Source organism: Lonchura striata, chromosome 12 (genome assembly GCF_046129695.1).
Source record: "Lonchura striata isolate bLonStr1 chromosome 12, bLonStr1.mat, whole genome shotgun sequence".
NCBI classification, from domain to species: Eukaryota; Metazoa; Chordata; class Aves; order Passeriformes; family Estrildidae; genus Lonchura; species Lonchura striata.
Window position 1 is genome coordinate 10324886 of NC_134614.1, and position 16878 is coordinate 10341763.

General features: G+C 64.6%; 5 protein-coding genes across 5 annotated transcripts; 2 read left to right on the top strand and 3 right to left on the bottom strand.

The window, feature by feature from the left end:
* The first annotated feature begins 20 nt into the window (after window positions 1-20).
* Window positions 21-3072, top strand: IFRD2 (interferon related developmental regulator 2). Its single transcript, XM_021530683.2, has 12 exons — window positions 21-48; window positions 155-271; window positions 363-447; window positions 577-701; window positions 775-932; window positions 1164-1214; window positions 1540-1709; window positions 1823-1928; window positions 2156-2293; window positions 2427-2555; window positions 2631-2726; window positions 2879-3072. Exons 1-12 carry the CDS (start codon window positions 21-23, stop codon window positions 2957-2959), a joined length of 1284 nt encoding a protein of 427 aa, XP_021386358.1. The 3' UTR covers window positions 2960-3072.
* A 531-nt stretch (window positions 3073-3603) lies between these two features.
* Window positions 3604-5781, bottom strand: LSMEM2 (leucine rich single-pass membrane protein 2). The gene is made up of 4 exons (XM_031505962.2): window positions 5760-5781; window positions 4431-4571; window positions 4141-4350; window positions 3604-4055 (listed from the first exon to the last, which is right to left on the bottom strand). The coding sequence occupies exons 1-4, from the start codon at window positions 5779-5781 to the stop codon at window positions 3919-3921; spliced, it is 510 nt and encodes a 169-aa protein (XP_031361822.1). The 3' UTR covers window positions 3604-3918.
* A 423-nt stretch (window positions 5782-6204) lies between these two features.
* HYAL3 (hyaluronidase 3) lies at window positions 6205-8957 on the bottom strand. The gene is made up of 3 exons (XM_021534383.2): window positions 6970-8957; window positions 6783-6872; window positions 6205-6652 (listed from the first exon to the last, which is right to left on the bottom strand). Exons 1-3 carry the CDS (start codon window positions 7864-7866, stop codon window positions 6299-6301), a joined length of 1341 nt encoding a protein of 446 aa, XP_021390058.1. The 5' UTR covers window positions 7867-8957; the 3' UTR covers window positions 6205-6298.
* A 79-nt stretch (window positions 8958-9036) lies between these two features.
* On the bottom strand, window positions 9037-12221 carry NAA80 (N-alpha-acetyltransferase 80, NatH catalytic subunit). Its single transcript, XM_021534371.2, is given in 3 exon segments — window positions 9037-9824; window positions 11877-12071; window positions 12074-12221. Coding segments are annotated over 3 exon segments (1071 nt in total). The 3' UTR covers window positions 9037-9096.
* A 1136-nt stretch (window positions 12222-13357) lies between these two features.
* RRP9 (ribosomal RNA processing 9, U3 small nucleolar RNA binding protein) lies at window positions 13358-16829 on the top strand. Its single transcript, XM_021530672.3, has 15 exons — window positions 13358-13489; window positions 13619-13701; window positions 13839-13951; window positions 14031-14104; window positions 14220-14261; window positions 14449-14575; window positions 14760-14884; window positions 15111-15203; window positions 15289-15389; window positions 15502-15636; window positions 15787-15849; window positions 15929-16074; window positions 16170-16249; window positions 16395-16468; window positions 16564-16829. Exons 1-15 carry the CDS (start codon window positions 13358-13360, stop codon window positions 16667-16669), a joined length of 1494 nt encoding a protein of 497 aa, XP_021386347.1. The 3' UTR covers window positions 16670-16829.
* Window positions 16830-16878: the final 49 nt, after the last annotated feature.

Below are 16878 nucleotides of genomic sequence, written 5' to 3' on the forward strand. Positions count from 1 at the left end.
GGGGTGCGCGCGCGCCGGCCATGCCGCGCTCCCGCCGCGCCGCGCGCCGTGAGTCGGGGGGGACCGGGCGAGGGGAGCGGGGGGTCGGGGCCGCGGGTGACATGGCCGGGCCGGCAGCGCCGGGCTCACACCGGGCTGCCCCCGACCCCCGCAGGCGGCACCGGCAGCGCCCGGGCGAGCTCGCCCGGCAGCGAGGAGGAGGCCGGCAGCGAGGTGCTGAGCCACTGCAGCAGTGCCAGCGAGAGCGCCAGCCCCGCTGACGAGGCACCAGGTGAGCCACGCGAGCCCCACGGTGACCCCGCGTGGGTCGCGGTGTCCCCCGCCCTGGGGCTTCCCGGCTTCACGTGGTGCCGCCCGGGCAGGGAGCGAGGCGGCGAGTGAGCAAGGCCAGGAGGAGGAGATAGAGGACCGGCTGAAAGAGCACATGGACAACCTCCTGGACAAGAGGTGAGGAGCGGCTGTCACCCCCGTGGCTCTCGGGGCACGCCGCCCGCCCCTCCAGCGCTGCCAGCCGCGGGCAGGGACGTGCCCCGCCGCGGGATAGCCCGGCCCGTGACGTCCCGCCGTGTCTCGCAGCGCCAAGGCGCGGCAGGCGGCACTGCAGAGCCTGCGCCTGGCCCTGGCCTCCAAAACCCTGCCCGAGTTCCTGCTGGAGCGCCGCCTGACGCTCACCGACTCGCTGGAGAAGTGCCTCAAGAAAGGTCAGGGTGCCTGCGGGCGGGCGCGGCGGGGCCGGTGACCCGTGGCTGACGGAGGTCTCTGTGCTGCCCACAGGTAAAGGGGAAGAACAGGCGCTGGCGGGCACCGTCCTCACCCTCCTCTGCCTCCAGATGGGCTCTGGCCCGGAGGGAGAAGAGGTGTTCCGCAGCCTGAAGCCCCTGCTCATCAGCGTCCTGACGGACAGCACAGCCAGCCCCGGCGCCCGGCAGAGCGTAAGGCCGGGCCCTTTCCTCCCGGGGACGCCTCCGTGGTGGGGAGAGCCCAGGCAGCGCCTTTGGGAGCTGCTGCGGCCCCGGGAGGGTGACAGGATTGGGTGCCATGGAGTGCAGTGGGGCAAAGCAGGGGCACCCCAACCCGGCTGCCCCTTGGCTGGGTGCTGGATCAGGCCTGGCATGATCCAGCTGGGCCTGATCTGACTGCATTTCCCCCACTTCTCTTGCCAGTGTGCCACGGCCCTGGGCATGTGCTGCTACATCGCTGCTGCTGACCTCGAGGTAACTGCGCCTGGGTGTCATCCTGCAAGAGGGCACCCGGGGGCTGCCATGCCACCTGCCCTCAGCCCACAGTGCCAGAGCAGCCTGAAGCTGAGCTGGAGTAGGGGTATGGGGACATGAGTGACAGCCCAGGCCCCTTCCCTGGGCAGCCTGGAGCTGAGCTGGGGGGAGCCAGCAGATGGGGTGTTGTGGGTGGAGTAGCCTCTCCTGTCCCAAGGGGCTCCTGGCACCCCTTGGTATGGTGGGTCCCCTTTGGTCCCCAGTGCACAGCTCAGTGTGGCATCTTCATGGCAGCTGTGGTCTGACTGGCAAAGTTTCTCTCCAGGACCTGGTTTCATGCCTGTCCTGCTTGGAGGGCATCTTCAGCCCCCCCAGTACAGGCGAAGGGGGCTCAGCACCTGCCCAGCATGGGCCTCTGCACTGCAGCGCACTCCAGTCATGGTCCCTGCTCCTCACCATCTGCCCCCCCTCCCACCTCAGGAACATTTTGGACAAGTGAGTGGGATGTGAAGTGAGTGGAGGCTGGTATGGGGCAGCCAGCTGTGGAGCACTGAGCCCTTGGGGCAGTGCTTGGCCTCTTAGACTGCCCTCTTGCTTCCCTGTCCCAGTCACTGGCTGCAGCTGCCCCCACTGCTGACCAGCAGCAGCGTTGCCCTGCGCATCCTGGCTGGGGAAACCATTGCGCTGCTCTTTGAGCTGGCCCAGGACCTGGAGGTAAGGCATGGGCTGTGGCAATGAGAGCAGTGGGTGGGCACTAACCAGGCAGCAGGGAGGAAGCTGCTGTGACACCCTGACCTGCCCTGGCTGAGCTGGCATTGACCAGTGTCACTAGCAGGCATCCAGGCAGAGGGGCTAGCCCCAGTGATCCCTCAGCCCTGTCCTGCCTATGGCAGTGGGCAGTGCCTAGTGCTCATCCCTCTAAATCCTCTGGATTTTGGCAGGAGGACTTGTGCCACCAAGATACAGAGTTCCTGTGTACCCAACTCAAGGTCCTGGCTACTGAGAGCAACAAGTACCGAGCCAAGACAGACCGACGGAGGCAGCGATCCATCTTCCGGGACATCCTGCGTTTCATTGAGGTACTGGAGCCTGGTGGTGCCCTGTCCTGCCACTCTGTGGCTGCTTCCCAGCTGCCTGATGATTCCTCTCTGGAGAGCCAGGGGACACAGGGCTGGTGCCCAGGTTATTGCTGGTGCCCCTCTCTCTGCTCAGAGTGGGGAGTACCAGGAGGAGACCATCCGATTTGGCCTGGAGTGCATGTACCTGGACAGCTGGGCACGCCAGCGCACCTACCAAGCCTTTAAGGAGGTGCTGGGCTCTGGCATCCACCACCATCTCCAGGTATGGGCTGGGCAGATACACCAGGGAGTGCTGGGCTGATGCTGGTGGGTGCTGACAGACCCCCTCCTTTCACAGAACAATGAGCTGCTACGGGAGATCTTTGGCCTCGGGCCCCCCTTGGTGCTGGATGCGGCTGCTCTGAAAGCCAGCAAGGTCTCCCGCTTCGAGAAGGTGGGTGTGGGTGCCACCTCCCAGATTTGTGCCCACAGTCCCCTCCTCTGCCACCGGGGGCTCCCGCTGAGTGCCTGAGTGTGGTGGGTGCTGCTGGGGAGGTGGGCAGAGGGGCATCCCAAACCCTAATCTCTCCTTCCCTCTCCTTCCAGCACCTCTACAACTCAGCTGCCTTCAAAGCCCGCACGAAAGCCCGGAGCCGCGTGCGGGACAAGCGGGCAGATGTGCTGTGATGGGCAGAGGGGGGCAGAGCCCCCAGCCCACCTGGACTGCAGACCCAGCACTGTGAGGGGCAGGTGCCCCCAGCCCTCGGGCTTTTATTCTTGTACAGCAGAGTATTTAATGCCTGGAGCTGCCCCAAGGAGGGGCTGCCCCCTCTTTTATTTTTTTAACCAAAAAATAGGAAGGATAAAAGAAGAGCAGGGGGAGGTGGTGGCGTGATGCCGTGTGCCTGCTCTGTGGCTGGGGATCCATGTGGCACAGTGGGAGGGGGTCTCACCCAAGCTTCTGCAGATCCTTTCAGAGGCAGGGCTCGTGTGCACCCTCCCCAGTCCTGCAGCGGCACCAGGGTGGCCTGGCACAGTCTGAAGGGTGGGTGGGAGGGCAGAGCTGTGCAGGGCAGCAGAGTAGCTGGTCCTGGTGTCTGTGCTGTGGCAGGAGCATTCTCCCCACCTTGCCATGCTGGGTACAGCCCCTACCTCCCTAGCCAGCCTGGCATCGTGATGGTGACAGCACTGTGGAGTGGGAAGCTCTGCCCAGTCCTGCCAGCTGCCCACTCTCAGCCCTTTTCCAGCCAAATGCTTTATATGAAATAGTAATCTTGTGGGAAATTAATTATGGGGGGGGCCACTGCCCAGGCGGGCATGGGGCCATGCCAGTTGGCAGTGCCTGCCACCCTGGGAATGTATCTATCATGGTGATTTTCTAAGACTTTGATTGTAAGAGGTAATTAAAAGGCTAAATAAAGTATGCCTTCTGCCTTGTTAAGAGGAAGGGCTGTCACTGGGGCGGATGCAGGTCCTTACAGCCCAGTTTCTTTCTCTGGCATTGTGGGACAGGGTCCAGGATTGCCCCTGTGCCCCAAGGGGCAATGCTGCCAAGTCTCTGTGGGTAAAGCTGCCTGCTCCCCCCTCCTGCCCTTCGGTGCCCCTTCCCGTGGCGGCCCAGAGCCCATGGTGGGAGCAGGAGCAGCTCAGCGGTGCCCGCCAGGCTGGGCGCTGGTGTTGAGGCGAGCCCAGAGCTGCCTGCTGGCTGCCCGCAGCTGGTGCACGGCGTCCTCCTGGCTCTCGAGCCACTGGGCCAGCGCCCGCACCGACTGGCTCTGCAGGACTGCGGGGAGAGGATGGCAGCGTGCTGAGGTGGCAGGTCGGGCCCCCACAATGCCCCATCTCCCCACCCTGCCAGTGCCACGTACCGCTCAGGTAGATGGCCAGTGTGGCCAGGATCAGGCTTGACAGTGCCAGGAGCGCCAGCAGGGCCAGCAGCAGGGGGTGGCCAGGGCCGAGGCAAGGGCAGGGGCTGGCGGGGGGCACGGGGCGCAGGGTGGGCAGGAGCGGCGGGGACACAGGTGACACGGGCCGAGGTGGAGGCCGGTGCAGGCTGCTGGAGGGAGCCGGGCCATTGCCTGCAGGCAGGGGAGAGAAGGGGTCAGAGCCTGGCCACAGGCACAGCTGGGTCTTGCACAGCCCCCTGCAGTGCTCTCACCCTCTGTGCCCTTGTGCCCGCCCGAGGCCCAGTACAGGTCGCTGATGGACTCCACGGGGCGCAGGCTGATGGCTCCGGACTCACTGCTGTCGGGGTCCCCAGGCTCTGCCGGCGCAGCACCCTCAGCCCTTCCCACGCCGTCTGCTGGAACAGAGGCAAAGGGTCAGCCTGTGCCCTGCCCACAGCCCCTGCCTGCCCTGGGCACCCCTGTGGCACCAGAGCCCTGCCAGGGGGATGTCAGCCTTGGCAGCCTGGTGCTGCACCAGGGCAGGCAGCCAAGACTGGTGTTCCTTTGGGCCAGCCCTGCAGCCACAGTGGGCAAGCGCTGGCTGTGCCCCCCCTGGCCCCACTGCTGTCATCAGAGCAGTTAGCGGGTGCCTGGTGGCCACGATCCCGGAGCCTTGTTAGTGGGGCTGGAATCTGGCCCTGGCTTGGGGGCAGGAATGTGCCACCCCCCAGCCGGGATAGCCCAGGCACTGTGGGACTGACTGGGGCTCCAAGGGCCAGCTGGAAGCTGGTGGGCAGGTGCAGAGCAGTGCCAGTTTGTGGTGTGGCCCAGCTTGCCCTGCAGATACCATGCTGCTTGGGGGTGCACAGATGTAGATGTGGGGTGTATGCTGTGCCAGGGGGCCCTAGTGCCCATTGCCCTAGTGAGCACGTCACATGGGACTGGGAGGGCTTTTTGGAAGTAGGCATGCTCCAGCACTGTTTTGGGAAGCAACCATGCCTGCATTGGGTTTGAGGGAAAAGATTATTTTCTAGGTGTTTGTGTATTTTTGAGCAGTGGGCAGGGCCCACGCACTGTGCCCTTGGCAGAGCATGGCAGGCTGGCACTGTGCCCACTCCCAATCCCTCCCGGGGTCAGTGGCATGTCGCAGGGCAGCGTGGCGCCGTGCTGCTGCTGTCCAGACTGTGTGTCACCCACAGGGCTGGCAGGCACCAGGGCTGGGGGCCTCAGCTGGTACCCAGGGTCCCCTCAGACCCCTCAGACCTTCCCCACACCCCTACCTTTGGCCAGGGACTGCTCCACAGGTACCCACATCACCCCCTGCACCCACTTGCCCTAGGTGGGGGGGCACAGCTGGTCACATAGGTTTGGCGCAGGGGTCTGTACGTGCCAGCTGCCAGTGCCCTCCCAAACCCTGCTGCCCTACACCTGCAGCCTTCCAGGACCCCCTTCTTCCCTGGGCAGGCATCTCTGCCCACAGACCCCATGGCAGAGGGCACCATCTGTCCACTACTTCCATCCCAACCCCAAAGCCTTGCATCACCTGGTATCCCCTGGGGTGCTAGAGCCACCACCAGCCCCAAGCCCACTCCCCAGTGTACCTTCTGCAGCCTCCCTGGGCATGGCTCCCCGTGCCTGGGCAGTGTGAGCGGGCAGTGAGGTGGTGCAGGGCCCCCAGGAGCTGGGCACTGGGTTCCCGCTGCGCCAACTGCGCTGCTTAAAATAGGACAGTGAGAAACACGGTTGGGGGGCGATAAAAATAGCTATGGGGAGGGGGGCCTGGTGGCGTGGTCAGGGCTGCTGGCAGCACGGTGCCAGTGGCAAAGGGACAGCAGGTTGTGGCAGTGCCCCACGTCCCCTTTCCCAGAGTAAAGGGGCTGCCAGCTCATGGGATCAGGGCAGAGCCCATGCAGGAAAGCTGATGCACTGCTGGCCCCATCCAGAGCCAAACTGGGGTCTGTGCTGTCTCTCAGCAGCAATGGCAATTGTGCCCTGCATAGGGACACCACAGAATCCTTCAGCTTTGCACACAAAAACCATGCCCGCTGTGCCAGGAGAATTTATTTAGGTTAATGAGACCATAGGGAAAGCCAGCAGCAGCACTGCTGGAGTAGGGGACCATGGCGGTCCCTGGCCTTTGTCACCAGCCCCACGTGCCCTGTGGCAGGCAGGTGTCAGAGGATGTGGGATCCTTGTGCCCATAGAGGCTGTGAGCGTGGATGGGCACCTGGCAGGAGGTGGCAGGGCTGTGCCATACCCGCTGGGCACAGTCTTCACCTGCCCAGCCACGGTAGCAGTGGCAGCGGAAGGCAGCCCGTGGGCCGGCACCGGGGCCAAGGTGCAGGAGGCTGCCCAGGTCGTGGGGCTGCCGGCGCACGCAGCGCCCGTGTCCATGGCACTGCCCGTAGCTGCATTCTCGGGCTGCTGCCGTCACGTTGGCCACGTAGGGACCCAGAGTGGATACGAGGTAGTGGCGCAGGCTGGCACAGCTTTCCTGGGGAGGAAGCATGAGTGAGAAGCCCCCCAGCAACAGAGACCTGGCCAGCCCTCCCTGGTGGGCACGGGGGATATGGCCACCCTGTACACACACCATCTCCTGCTGCCTGCAGTGCTGCCATACTCACAGCTGAGCGGGAGTACGACATGTCTCCCCAGAGCACCAGCCCGGCCGCTCCCAGTGCCGCGCTCTCCCCGATGGTGTGCACCAGGTCAGCCTGCCAGGAACAGAGACGTGACCCGTCTGGGGGACACAGCCTCTGTCCCCGTGCCACCCAGAACCCCGCATCGCAGCCGCGGCCCCACAGCGCTTACCAGGTGCAGGAACCGGGAGGAGCGGCGGAAGGCGAGGCGCGAGTAGGCGACCACGGGCAGGAGGCCGTCGGGCCCGAAGGCGGCCACGCGCAGGGCCTCGCGCAGCCGGTGGTGCACGTAGCGGCGGCGCAGGGCGGGCGGCAGCGCCAGCGGCAGGTAGATGCTGGGGTAGAGGGCAGAAGAGGCAGCCCAGAGCCAGCCCAGGTGGTTGTTACGCTGCACCTCCGCCGGCTGGCACTGCCCGGTGTAGTTTGCCACCTTGGCCCAGTTGCTGTTGAGGCAGTCGGGAAAGCGGTAGAAACCCCAGAGCCCTCCAGGGCGCAGGGCTCGGCCCACCAGAAGCGTCTCCTCCATCAGAGCCTGTGCCGCCTGCTCGAACTCCAGCTGGGCCAGTCGGAGCTGCTGCCGTGCCGGCAGCACGCCGTACTGGTCCCGCACCCACTGCTCTGAGGCTGTCCGGTACATCTTTTTGGCTCCCCAGTTTTGTGCCCACAGAGGGCTCCACTCCTCCCAGTCCACCACGGCCAAGCCATGGAAAGCGGGTCGCAGGAGGAGGCGGATGTCCTCGGCCACCCTGTTGATGTGGGCGTCGAGGGAGACACGCTGAGGGAGGCCCCCGTTATGGGGCACACCGTGCTGTGACAGGTAGGGGTACAGCCCAAACTTGTTCTTGTAGAAGATGGTGATGTTCTGGCCAGCAAAGTGGCCACCCTGGTTCTCCACGATGCCGTAGTCGCTGAGGGGCAGCCCTATGCCAAAGCGGTGCTGGCAGCGCCCGGTGGGGACGTTCCACACCACGGCAAAGGGCTGGCCACCTGCCAGGGGCTTGGGTGCCGGGCTCTCCTCACTGGCTGTGCCCAGTGCCAGGCAGGACCACAGCGCCAGCACCAGCACCATCCCGCCTCACCAGTTGTTTGCGGGGCCGGCACCCTGTGAGGAAAGGAGAGCCATGGGGTGAGGCTGTGGGATGCAGTGGGCATTCCAGCAATGCAGGCACTGCCCCCCTGGCACATGGTGGACTAGGATTGGCTGGGCTGTCCTGCAAGCACATGCTGCCCACCCCAAAACCTGACAGAATTGGGTACACTTGGGGGATTGAGACCCCTACTGCCTCAGCACTGCCACTGTTACCTCTGCCTGCTGCTCTCTGGTGCTGAGATCCTGCTTGCACCACCACAGCCATGGCACAGCTCGGGAGTGGCACTGCATGCCACTGACCCTGGTGCCTCAATTTCCCTGCTGCCTCCCAGTCCTGCCTGTAGTGGAGGCACCAAGACTCCCTGGTCCCCACTTCAGCACAGTGCTGAGCCAGGCTGGGTGACCTGCTGAAGGATTGAGTCCCCCCGAAGAGGCATGGTGGGGCCAAAGGGGCAGCTCTGTCCCTCACAGCCCAGGCAGGCCCAGAGGGGTCTGGAGCCCCTGCCCAGTACTGGCCCACTGCCCAGAATGAGGGGATTAGGCAGGGAACAGGCCCAGGGCCGCGTGATACAGCAAGGACAGTGCTAATCCCTCACTGTGAGACTGGACGCTCTCTCTGACCTTCCTGCTCCCATGCCTCTGGCCTTCACTGACGCCGGTGCCTTAGTGGGGGTTTGGCCACCTGCCCCCTTCACTGTGCAGTGCAGGGGACTTGATTCTGCAGCCCCACCACCATGCCCTACTCCCACAGTGCCCCCCCAGCCATCCTGTGCCTCAGTTTCCCCAGACTGCTCAGTGAGAGCAGCTGTGGGCATGTTGGAGGCCACCACGTTCCATCAGCCCCAGGTGACACACAGCAAATCCTGAGTAGAGGAGACACTGGTGGGACTGGGCGGTGCTCCTGAGGACTAGTGCCATCCCCACAGCCTGGGGTGGGCCGGCTCCCCACCATGCTGGTGGTCCCAGAGCCCCAGCCAGGTGAGCTGGAGGCCAGGCAGGAGCAGAGGCAGCATGCCCAAGTAGGACAGGGTATGGGAACTCTGCTCATTCCCTGCCAGTACCCCCCTGCCCCAACAATGGGGCCAGGGTGAACCATGTAGACTGGGGGAGCTGGTGCCAGCCCTGAAGAATGGCAGGCAGTCAGGCAGCGCTGCGGCGGGCACCTCCCGCCCGCACTGCTTTTAATCACCGGCTCGGGGCCCCAGACCCTCAGATGTCCTTCTTCATCCAGAAGATGGGGAGCCCTTTGGCATCGCGGTGTGGGGATTCCAGGAGGCTCTGCTCGCTGCTCTCAGCCAGGACACCCCTCGCCCAGATCACAGTCGGTGGGGGAGGCGGTGGGGGGACAGTGAGGGGCGGCGGGGGAGGTGGGGGGGCAGCGGGTACCCATGGCCTGCTGGAGGGGGCAGTGGCAGCCCCAGAAGGGGCAGAGAAGAGCCGCAGCACCTCAGAGGATATAGCCGGGCTGAGAAAGGCCACGTTCTGCACCGGCTCACCCAGGACAAAGCCCAGGTGGGCATAGAAATGCTGCTTGTCGTGGGTGGTGAGGTGCAGGCAGCGAAAGCCCCGGTTCCGGGCCCACTGCTCAGTGGCCTCCATCAGCCGCCGCCCATAGCCCTGGCCCCGCAGCGCCCGGGCCACCACCACGCTCTCCACGAAGAGGTCGTGGGGACGGCTGACCACGCGGGAGAGTCGGACGTGGCCCACGAGCTCGCAGGGCCCCTCCCGGGCGGCGGGGGTCTCGCTGGGGGCCCGGCTCCGCAGCAGCAGCAGGCAGGTGGGGAAGGCGTCCGAGGAGCGCTGGAGCGTGTGGAGCCGCGACGCCCGGCTCTTCCCCCACTCCTCGCCCAGCAGCTTGGCACAGGCTTCCAGCAGCTCCGGCCTCTGGTGCAAGGGGACCAAGCTGAGCTCCTCTGACACAGAACCCATTCTTCTCACTGACGGGAAACCAAGCAGGTCACAGCTTAGAGGTAGTAAGGCACAGACCATGCGTGTGTTCTCCCCAGCCCGCCACTGGCCCCAGCACAGGCGCAGTTCCCCTCTGGCACAGCCAGATGAGTTCATGGAGGTTTGGCAGGTCCAAGGTCAAACAAGAGATTCATGGCAGGGAAATGGCAGATGGTGCCAGCTCCAGGAAATCATGCCATGAGACCTGCAGAAAGGTCTACACTGCCAAATCAGCTGAGGGGCAGGAGGCACAGTGCCTCCTCCCCAGCCCCTGCCAGTAGCTCCTGCCACTTTGGCACCCATCAGACTAGCTAGCTCATCACACATGTCCTCAGAGTCATGCTTCTGAGAAACCCAAATAGCCTCTGAGGGGTCAGAAAACCCCCTCTCTCAGCCTGGCAGTTCTTATTGCAAAGGAGAAGCCACAGGCAGAAGGCAGGAGAAACCACCACGCCGGTTGATTAACTAGGATTGAGCAAACTGCTACAGTTCCCCTAAGGCAGTTGGGGAGGGCTCGAGTCTGCCCTCCCACACCCAGGAGGCATGGTGGGGTCACCCCCCTAGCTCCAAGACAACTGACTCACAGCTCAGCCGGCACTGTCCCTTTCAGAGGCCACATCCCACCAGCACTCCTGATGGTTTCCTTCTGTCTGCCCAGCAAAGCCACGCCAGACTCCAACAGCATCTGCCTGCCATCCACCTGCCTGCACTCGCCCTGCCTTCACCCACCCATCCTGTCTGCACTCACCCTGCCCACAGTCACCCTGCTCAGTCACTGTTCACACCCGCCCTGCTCACACCTCACCCTGCTCACGCCCACCCTGCTCACACTCACCCTGCCCGCTGCTGCTGGCTCCTTTGCTCCGGGTGCCAGCGCAGCAGGAAGCAGCCCAGGCTCATGACCAACCACAGCGCCTGGTTCTGCTTCCCCGGTGTGAATGACACGTCTGTCCAGGGCCCCACACATCACCCCCACTTCCCACACTGCACCCCCACACAGGGCACTCACCCTGCCTGCACCCCGACTGCTCCAAACCACAGACACTGAAACGGCATCACCCAGCTGATCGCTGCTCCCACCTCATGGCTGCACCTCCTGAACGCAGGTCCCCACCAAGCCACTGACCCTCCCCGACCACCGCTGACCTAACACTCACTTCATTACTGACCTGCTGTTTGAGCTGACACTGACCCCATCTCTGACCCACCACTGACCCCATCTCTGACCCACCACTGACCCATCGCTGACCCCTTCACTGACCCACTGCTGACCCCTTCATTGACCCATCGCTGACCCCTTCACTGACCCACTGCTGACCCCTTCATTGACCCATCGCTGACCCCTTCACTGACCCACTGCTGACCCCTTCACTGACCCATCGCTGACCCACTGCTGACCCCTTCATTGACCCCGATCACTGACCCACCATTGACCCCTTCACTGACCCACCACTGACCCCTTCATTGACCCATCGCTGACCCATCGCTGACCCACTGCTGACCCCTTCATTGACCCCGATCACTGACCCACCACTGACCCCTTCACTGACCTACCACTGACCCATCGCTGACCCACCACTGACCCATCGCTGACCCCTTCACTGACCCACTGCTGACCCCTTCACTGACCCATCGCTGACCCCTTCACTGACCCACTGCTGACCCCTTCATTGACCCCGATCACTGACCCACCATTGACCCCATCAGTGACCCACCACTGACCCCTTCAATGACCCCTTCACTGACCTACCACTGACCCCATCAGTGACGCACCACTGACCCCTTCACTGACCCACCACTGACCCCATCTCTGACCACCACTGACCCCTTCACTGACCCACCACTGACCCATCGCTGACTCTACTGCTGACCCCATCGCTGACCCTCTCACTGGCCCATCCCTGACCTCCCCACCAAGCCGCCACTGACCCTATCAGTGACCCCATCACTGACCCCTCACTGGCCCATCGCTGGGCCGCCCCCGAGCCCTGTCCCTGCCCCTCTCCCCGTTGTCCCCCTGCCCAGCCCGGTCCCGCCCGTACCGTTCTCGGCCCCGCCGCCGCCGTCACTTCCTCCGCTCGCCCGCCCGCCCGCGCCCTCTGCCGGGCGGAGGACGCGGCGCCCGGCCCGGCGGGGCCCCGCGCCGCTCCGGGCTGTGCCGGGATTCCGCGTGGATCCACCGACCCGGCCGCACCACACCCTACCTGGCCTGCCCCGCCCTCCGCAGGGCCTCCAGCCCAGGGACACCCAGCCCCACTGGGCAGATGCGCGGCGCTGCAGCTCCGCTCCCTTCTGGAGCAGGGCTGCCCAAGGCTGTCTTGGGGATGTCCATCTTCACGCCCTCCCCTCCTCGCCAAGGAGGGATACACTGTGCGGGAGCTCTCCATCCGTCTCCTTCGAGTCGTGATGGGGCTTACAGAGGGCACCACCAAGAAGATGATGAAGCAGGAGGTGCAGGACAGCTCCTTCACTTCCACGACCGGGACGCAGATGAGGCCAAGGTGGGATTTTCAAACTGGCCAGCCTTTTGGGCACTGCAGTTTGAACCCTTCAGATGTGTCCCCGTGAGTTCTAGCTTGCTCAGTTCCTAGGTAGAGCTTCCCTCCATGACCACACCTGCCCTTCTGCTCCTGCTGCCCGGATGGATAGGGAGGTGGGCTCCTTACCCACCCAGCTCCTTCTGCACTGCCTCTGGCATGGGTTCCTGCAGCCCCAGAGCCTGAGGCTCCACAGCTGCCACCAAGACCAAAACTGTGTAGCCTCGACAGGCTTCCAGCCAGAGAGGGTGGCTCCTCTTGTCATGCTCTGGGGTGCTAAGCCTGAGGGCAGCATCACTCCCCAGCTGGTGCATCCACTTGCACAGGCTGGGACAGGCTCTCCCTAAGCCTGTTGCCTTGCAGAGACCAGTGCAGGGCATTCCCACTGTCCTTCCCTGACTCCCCCTGTGCCAAAGAGAAAAGACATTGTCTGCACTTAATAAAATTTCTGACAAAAGCAGTTTTTAGCTCTTTAGAGCATCACCCATCCCGGACAGACAGCGTGGCCAAGGATGGGTCCCTGTAACTCTACAAAGGTCATGGGAAGGGAGCAGAGGCCGTGCCCGACAGTGGAGGCTGGTAAGGGTCGCTGAGGGGCAGAAGGAGTTGATGATGATTTCGGAAGTGCCAACCCACTGTCACTGTCACTGTCACCACGGGGTCTGCCAGCTGCAGGACGGGGCCCGAAGCGCCATGGGGGCAGAGCAGGCAGCGCCGGGGGCCCTGGGGCTCTGACAACCGGTGCCGGGCCGCGGGTCCCGTGGGTGGCCGGTCCCCGCCGCAGGGACCCGGGCACCGGCGCCGGAGCGGGGGCAGCGCCGGGGGCGTGGCCAGGCCGTGGGGCGCGGCTATGGGCGGAGCGTAACGTGACGTCACACCGGAGTGACAGCGCGGCCGTCCGACCGGGGCGGGGCAGGGCGCGCTTCCGGGACCGGGAGGCGGTGCGGCAGGGCCAATAGCAGGCGGGATCCTGCCGGCCTCAGCCAATGGGCGCTGTCGAGGGCGTGGCCTGGTTCCCGGTGGCGGCGGGGCCCACGTGCGGCGGCAGCATGGCGGCGGCGGCGGGCGGCAGGCGCGCCAAGGGCCCGCGCGGCGCGGCGGCACGGCGGCGGCCGGCGGTAGGGCCCGGGCCGGAGCGGCACAGGGGGGCGGAGGGGAAGGGCTGCCTCGCCGGGGTCGCCGCCGTGGGGCTTCTGCTGCGCTCGTCCCCGTTCCCGTCCCGTCGATCGCCCCATTTTGTTCCGCAGGCACCGGGCGCCGATGGGAGAGCGCGGGCGACGGCCGGTCGGCCCGCCGACGAGGAAGTGTCTAGCGACTCTGAGACAGAGAGGTAAGGGCTGCGCCTGGACAGTGCCGGTACCGGGAGATGCCGGCACCGGAGAGATGGCGGCCCGGGGGATGCCGGCACCGGAGGCTGTGCAGTACCTGTGGTGCCGGTAGCGATGCTCACGCACGCGTTCCCTGCAGCCCGTTGCTGGGGCGGCGGCGGCGAGAGGCAGCGGAGGAGGAGGTGGAGGAGACGCCGCAGGAGAAGAAGCTGCGCTTGGCCAAGCAGTACCTGGAGGAGCTCCGCCAGCTCGGTGAGTCCCGCCCGGCGCCGGTGCCCCGCGGGGCGGACCCGGGCGCTGAGCCCGGCCCTCACGCACTGTCCCGCCGCAGAGGAGGAGCGGGCGGAGGACGAGGAGGAATTCGAGCCCGCGGATCTCATCGGTGACCGGCTGAAGGAGGACGTGGTGAGCGGGGAGGCGGGCGCGGCCTCTCGGTCCCCTTGGCGGCAGGGGGCTCCGTCCCCTTCCCGCGGGACCGGGACTGAGGCCACCTCTGCTGAACCTCCCCCTTCTTCCCCAGCTGGAGCAGAGAGGCCGGCTGCAGCGCCTGGTCGCCAAAGATGTAAGTGCCCGGTGCTGGGGGTGCCAGGCTGCCGGTGCCAGCTTAGGGGACACTAAGGCACGGCCAGCACACTACAGCCTTTCTCCCTGCTGCTGCACCCTGGAGAAGTCAGGGCGCTGTGCTGGGGTACTCCTGAGCCTGGGGAAGGGTCCTGAGCAGCCCAGCTCACATCCTGCTCTTCCTGCAGGTACAGCCTCCAGATCCAGCCAGGATCCATGTGCTGCGGGGACACCAGCTGCCTGTTACCTGCCTCGTCATCTCTCCTGATGACAGATTCATTTTTTCTGCTTCCAAGGACGGCTCCCTCATCAAATGCAAGTGTTCACCTGGGGCTGTGGTTGGCTGTTCCCAAGCCCATCCCCTGCAGGGATCCAGGTGCCCTCTGAGGTGGCTTGGCCCTTGGCTGTTCTTGGATTGTGCATAATTCCAGGCTTTGTGGAAGGCTCACTGACACTTTTGGGAAGGTCCCAGTGGGTGATTGTGATGACTTTCCTGCAGGGGAGGTGGACAGTGGCAAGAGGCTGTGCGTGGTGCCTGGGGGGAAGAAGGGCACAGAGGAGCGGCACATGGGGCACGCATCCCAAGTCCTTTGCATGGCCATTTCGTCGGACGGCAAGTACCTGGTATGGGGACAGGGGTGGAGAGATGGCCATGGGGAGTGTTCTGCCTGGGTCCTGGGGGTGCAGGCTCATGCCCAGATGTGCCCTGTTGGGTTAAAGCAGCCCCTATCCCCTGCTGGGTCAAGAATGGGTCCCTGGGACAGCCAAAGCCCACAGAGTGGGAGTGGAGGCAGGGGTAGGCTGTGGGTCTCCAGGGTGCAGGTCTCAGGGGTCTCCTGCTATGTGCCAGGCTACGGGAGACAGGAACAAGCTGATCATGATCTGGGATGCAGCCACCTGCAAGCGCCTGCACATCTTCAGAGGGCACCGCGACGCCGTCTCAGTGAGTTGGGGGCATTGGGCACAGTGCTTGTGAGGCCAGCTCAGTATCCCTCACTGCTGTGCCCTGTCTGTCCATGTGTCCCCAGGGCCTGTCTTTCCGAAAGGGCACACACCAGCTGTACAGCGCTTCCCACGACCGCTGCGTCAAGGTCTGGGACGTGGCTGAGAACGCATATGTGGAGACCCTGTAAGACCTGGGGAAATCCCACTGGCCCGTCCAAGGGGTGCCCAGCAGCCCTGAGGAGGTGGGGAGGCAGAGAGCCATGCTTGCCACAGCTCTTTGTCATCTCCTTCTGCAGGTTCGGGCACCAGGACATCATCACAGGGCTGGACAGCCTGAGCCGGGAGTGCTGTGTGACAGCGGGGGGCCGGGATGGCACCGTGCGGCTCTGGAAGATCCCTGAGGAATCACAGCTCGTCTTTTGTGGGCACCAGTAGGTCTGGGGTGGAGGAGGGGGCTGCGGGCAGGTGTGTCCCGCTGGGACAGTGCCGTGTGGGTGCCAGGAGCACCGTGGGGATGCTGATGCCCTGCAGGATCCCAAAGGACACTTGTAACTGCTGGCACTTGCCTCTTCTCTTCACAGGGGCTCCATCGACTGTATCCAGCTCATCAACGAGGAGCACATGGTGTCTGGTGCTGATGATGGGTGAGCACGGGGCCAGGATGGTGCCTGGGGTGGTGGGCAGGATACCCCCTCAGCCCCCTCACCCCTCACACCCCCGCAGGTCTTTAGCCCTGTGGGGGCTGACGAAGAAGAAGCCGCTGGCGCTGGCTCGGCAGGCGCACGGAGAGCAGGACGGCCAGGGCCTGGAGCAGCCCTACTGGATCTCAGCCGTGGCTGCCCTGCGCAACAGTGACCTCCTGGCCACAGGTGTGTGGCAGCTGCTCTTGGCAGCTGGTGGGGGAAATACCTCCTGCTCCCATCCCTGGGCTGGGGTGCATGACAGGCGCTGCTCTGTGCCCCAGGATCCCACAGCGGCAGTGTGAAGCTCTGGAAGTGTGGCGAAGGATTTCGGAAGCTGGAGCACCTCTTGGACATTCCCTTGGTATGGATGGATGGATGGGCAGGCTGGGAATTCTGGAGCTGGACTGGAGGGTCCCTCAGCAGGGGCTTCCTTCTTGGGCAGCAGGAGAAGCCCGTGGGAGCCCCTCACCCTGCCCTGTCCCTTTACCCTGCCCTGTCCCCTCCAGGTGGGTTTTGTCAACAGCCTCAAGTTCTCAGCAGCTGGTGACTTCCTGGTGGCTGGCACTGGGCAGGAGCACCGGTACTGTCCCCCCTCCCTGATGCTGCCTGAGGGTGCAGCTTCCCCATCCTCTGGATCTCGTTGGAGAGTGACCCCCACACCTCTCTCATCCACAGGCTGGGACGGTGGTGGAGAATCAAAGAAGCCAAAAACAGTATCTGCATCATCCCCCTGAAGCAGAAGACCACAGCCTCCAGCCCTGAATCCCCTGGCAGCTCCTAGCCCTCTGTCCCTGGAGCCACTGGAGCAGGTCATTCTGTCCCTGTAGCTGTGCCTCCTATCCCTGGTGCAGCCACTACTGGTCGGCAGGATGTGAGTGGGGGTTGGCACATGGCCCCTGATTCTGCTGGCCCCCATGTGTTGATGTGGCTCTGCCCTCTGCGAGGGTCTGTTCCCTTCTCTCAGGTTTGGCTGTACCTGAGCTCTGGAAC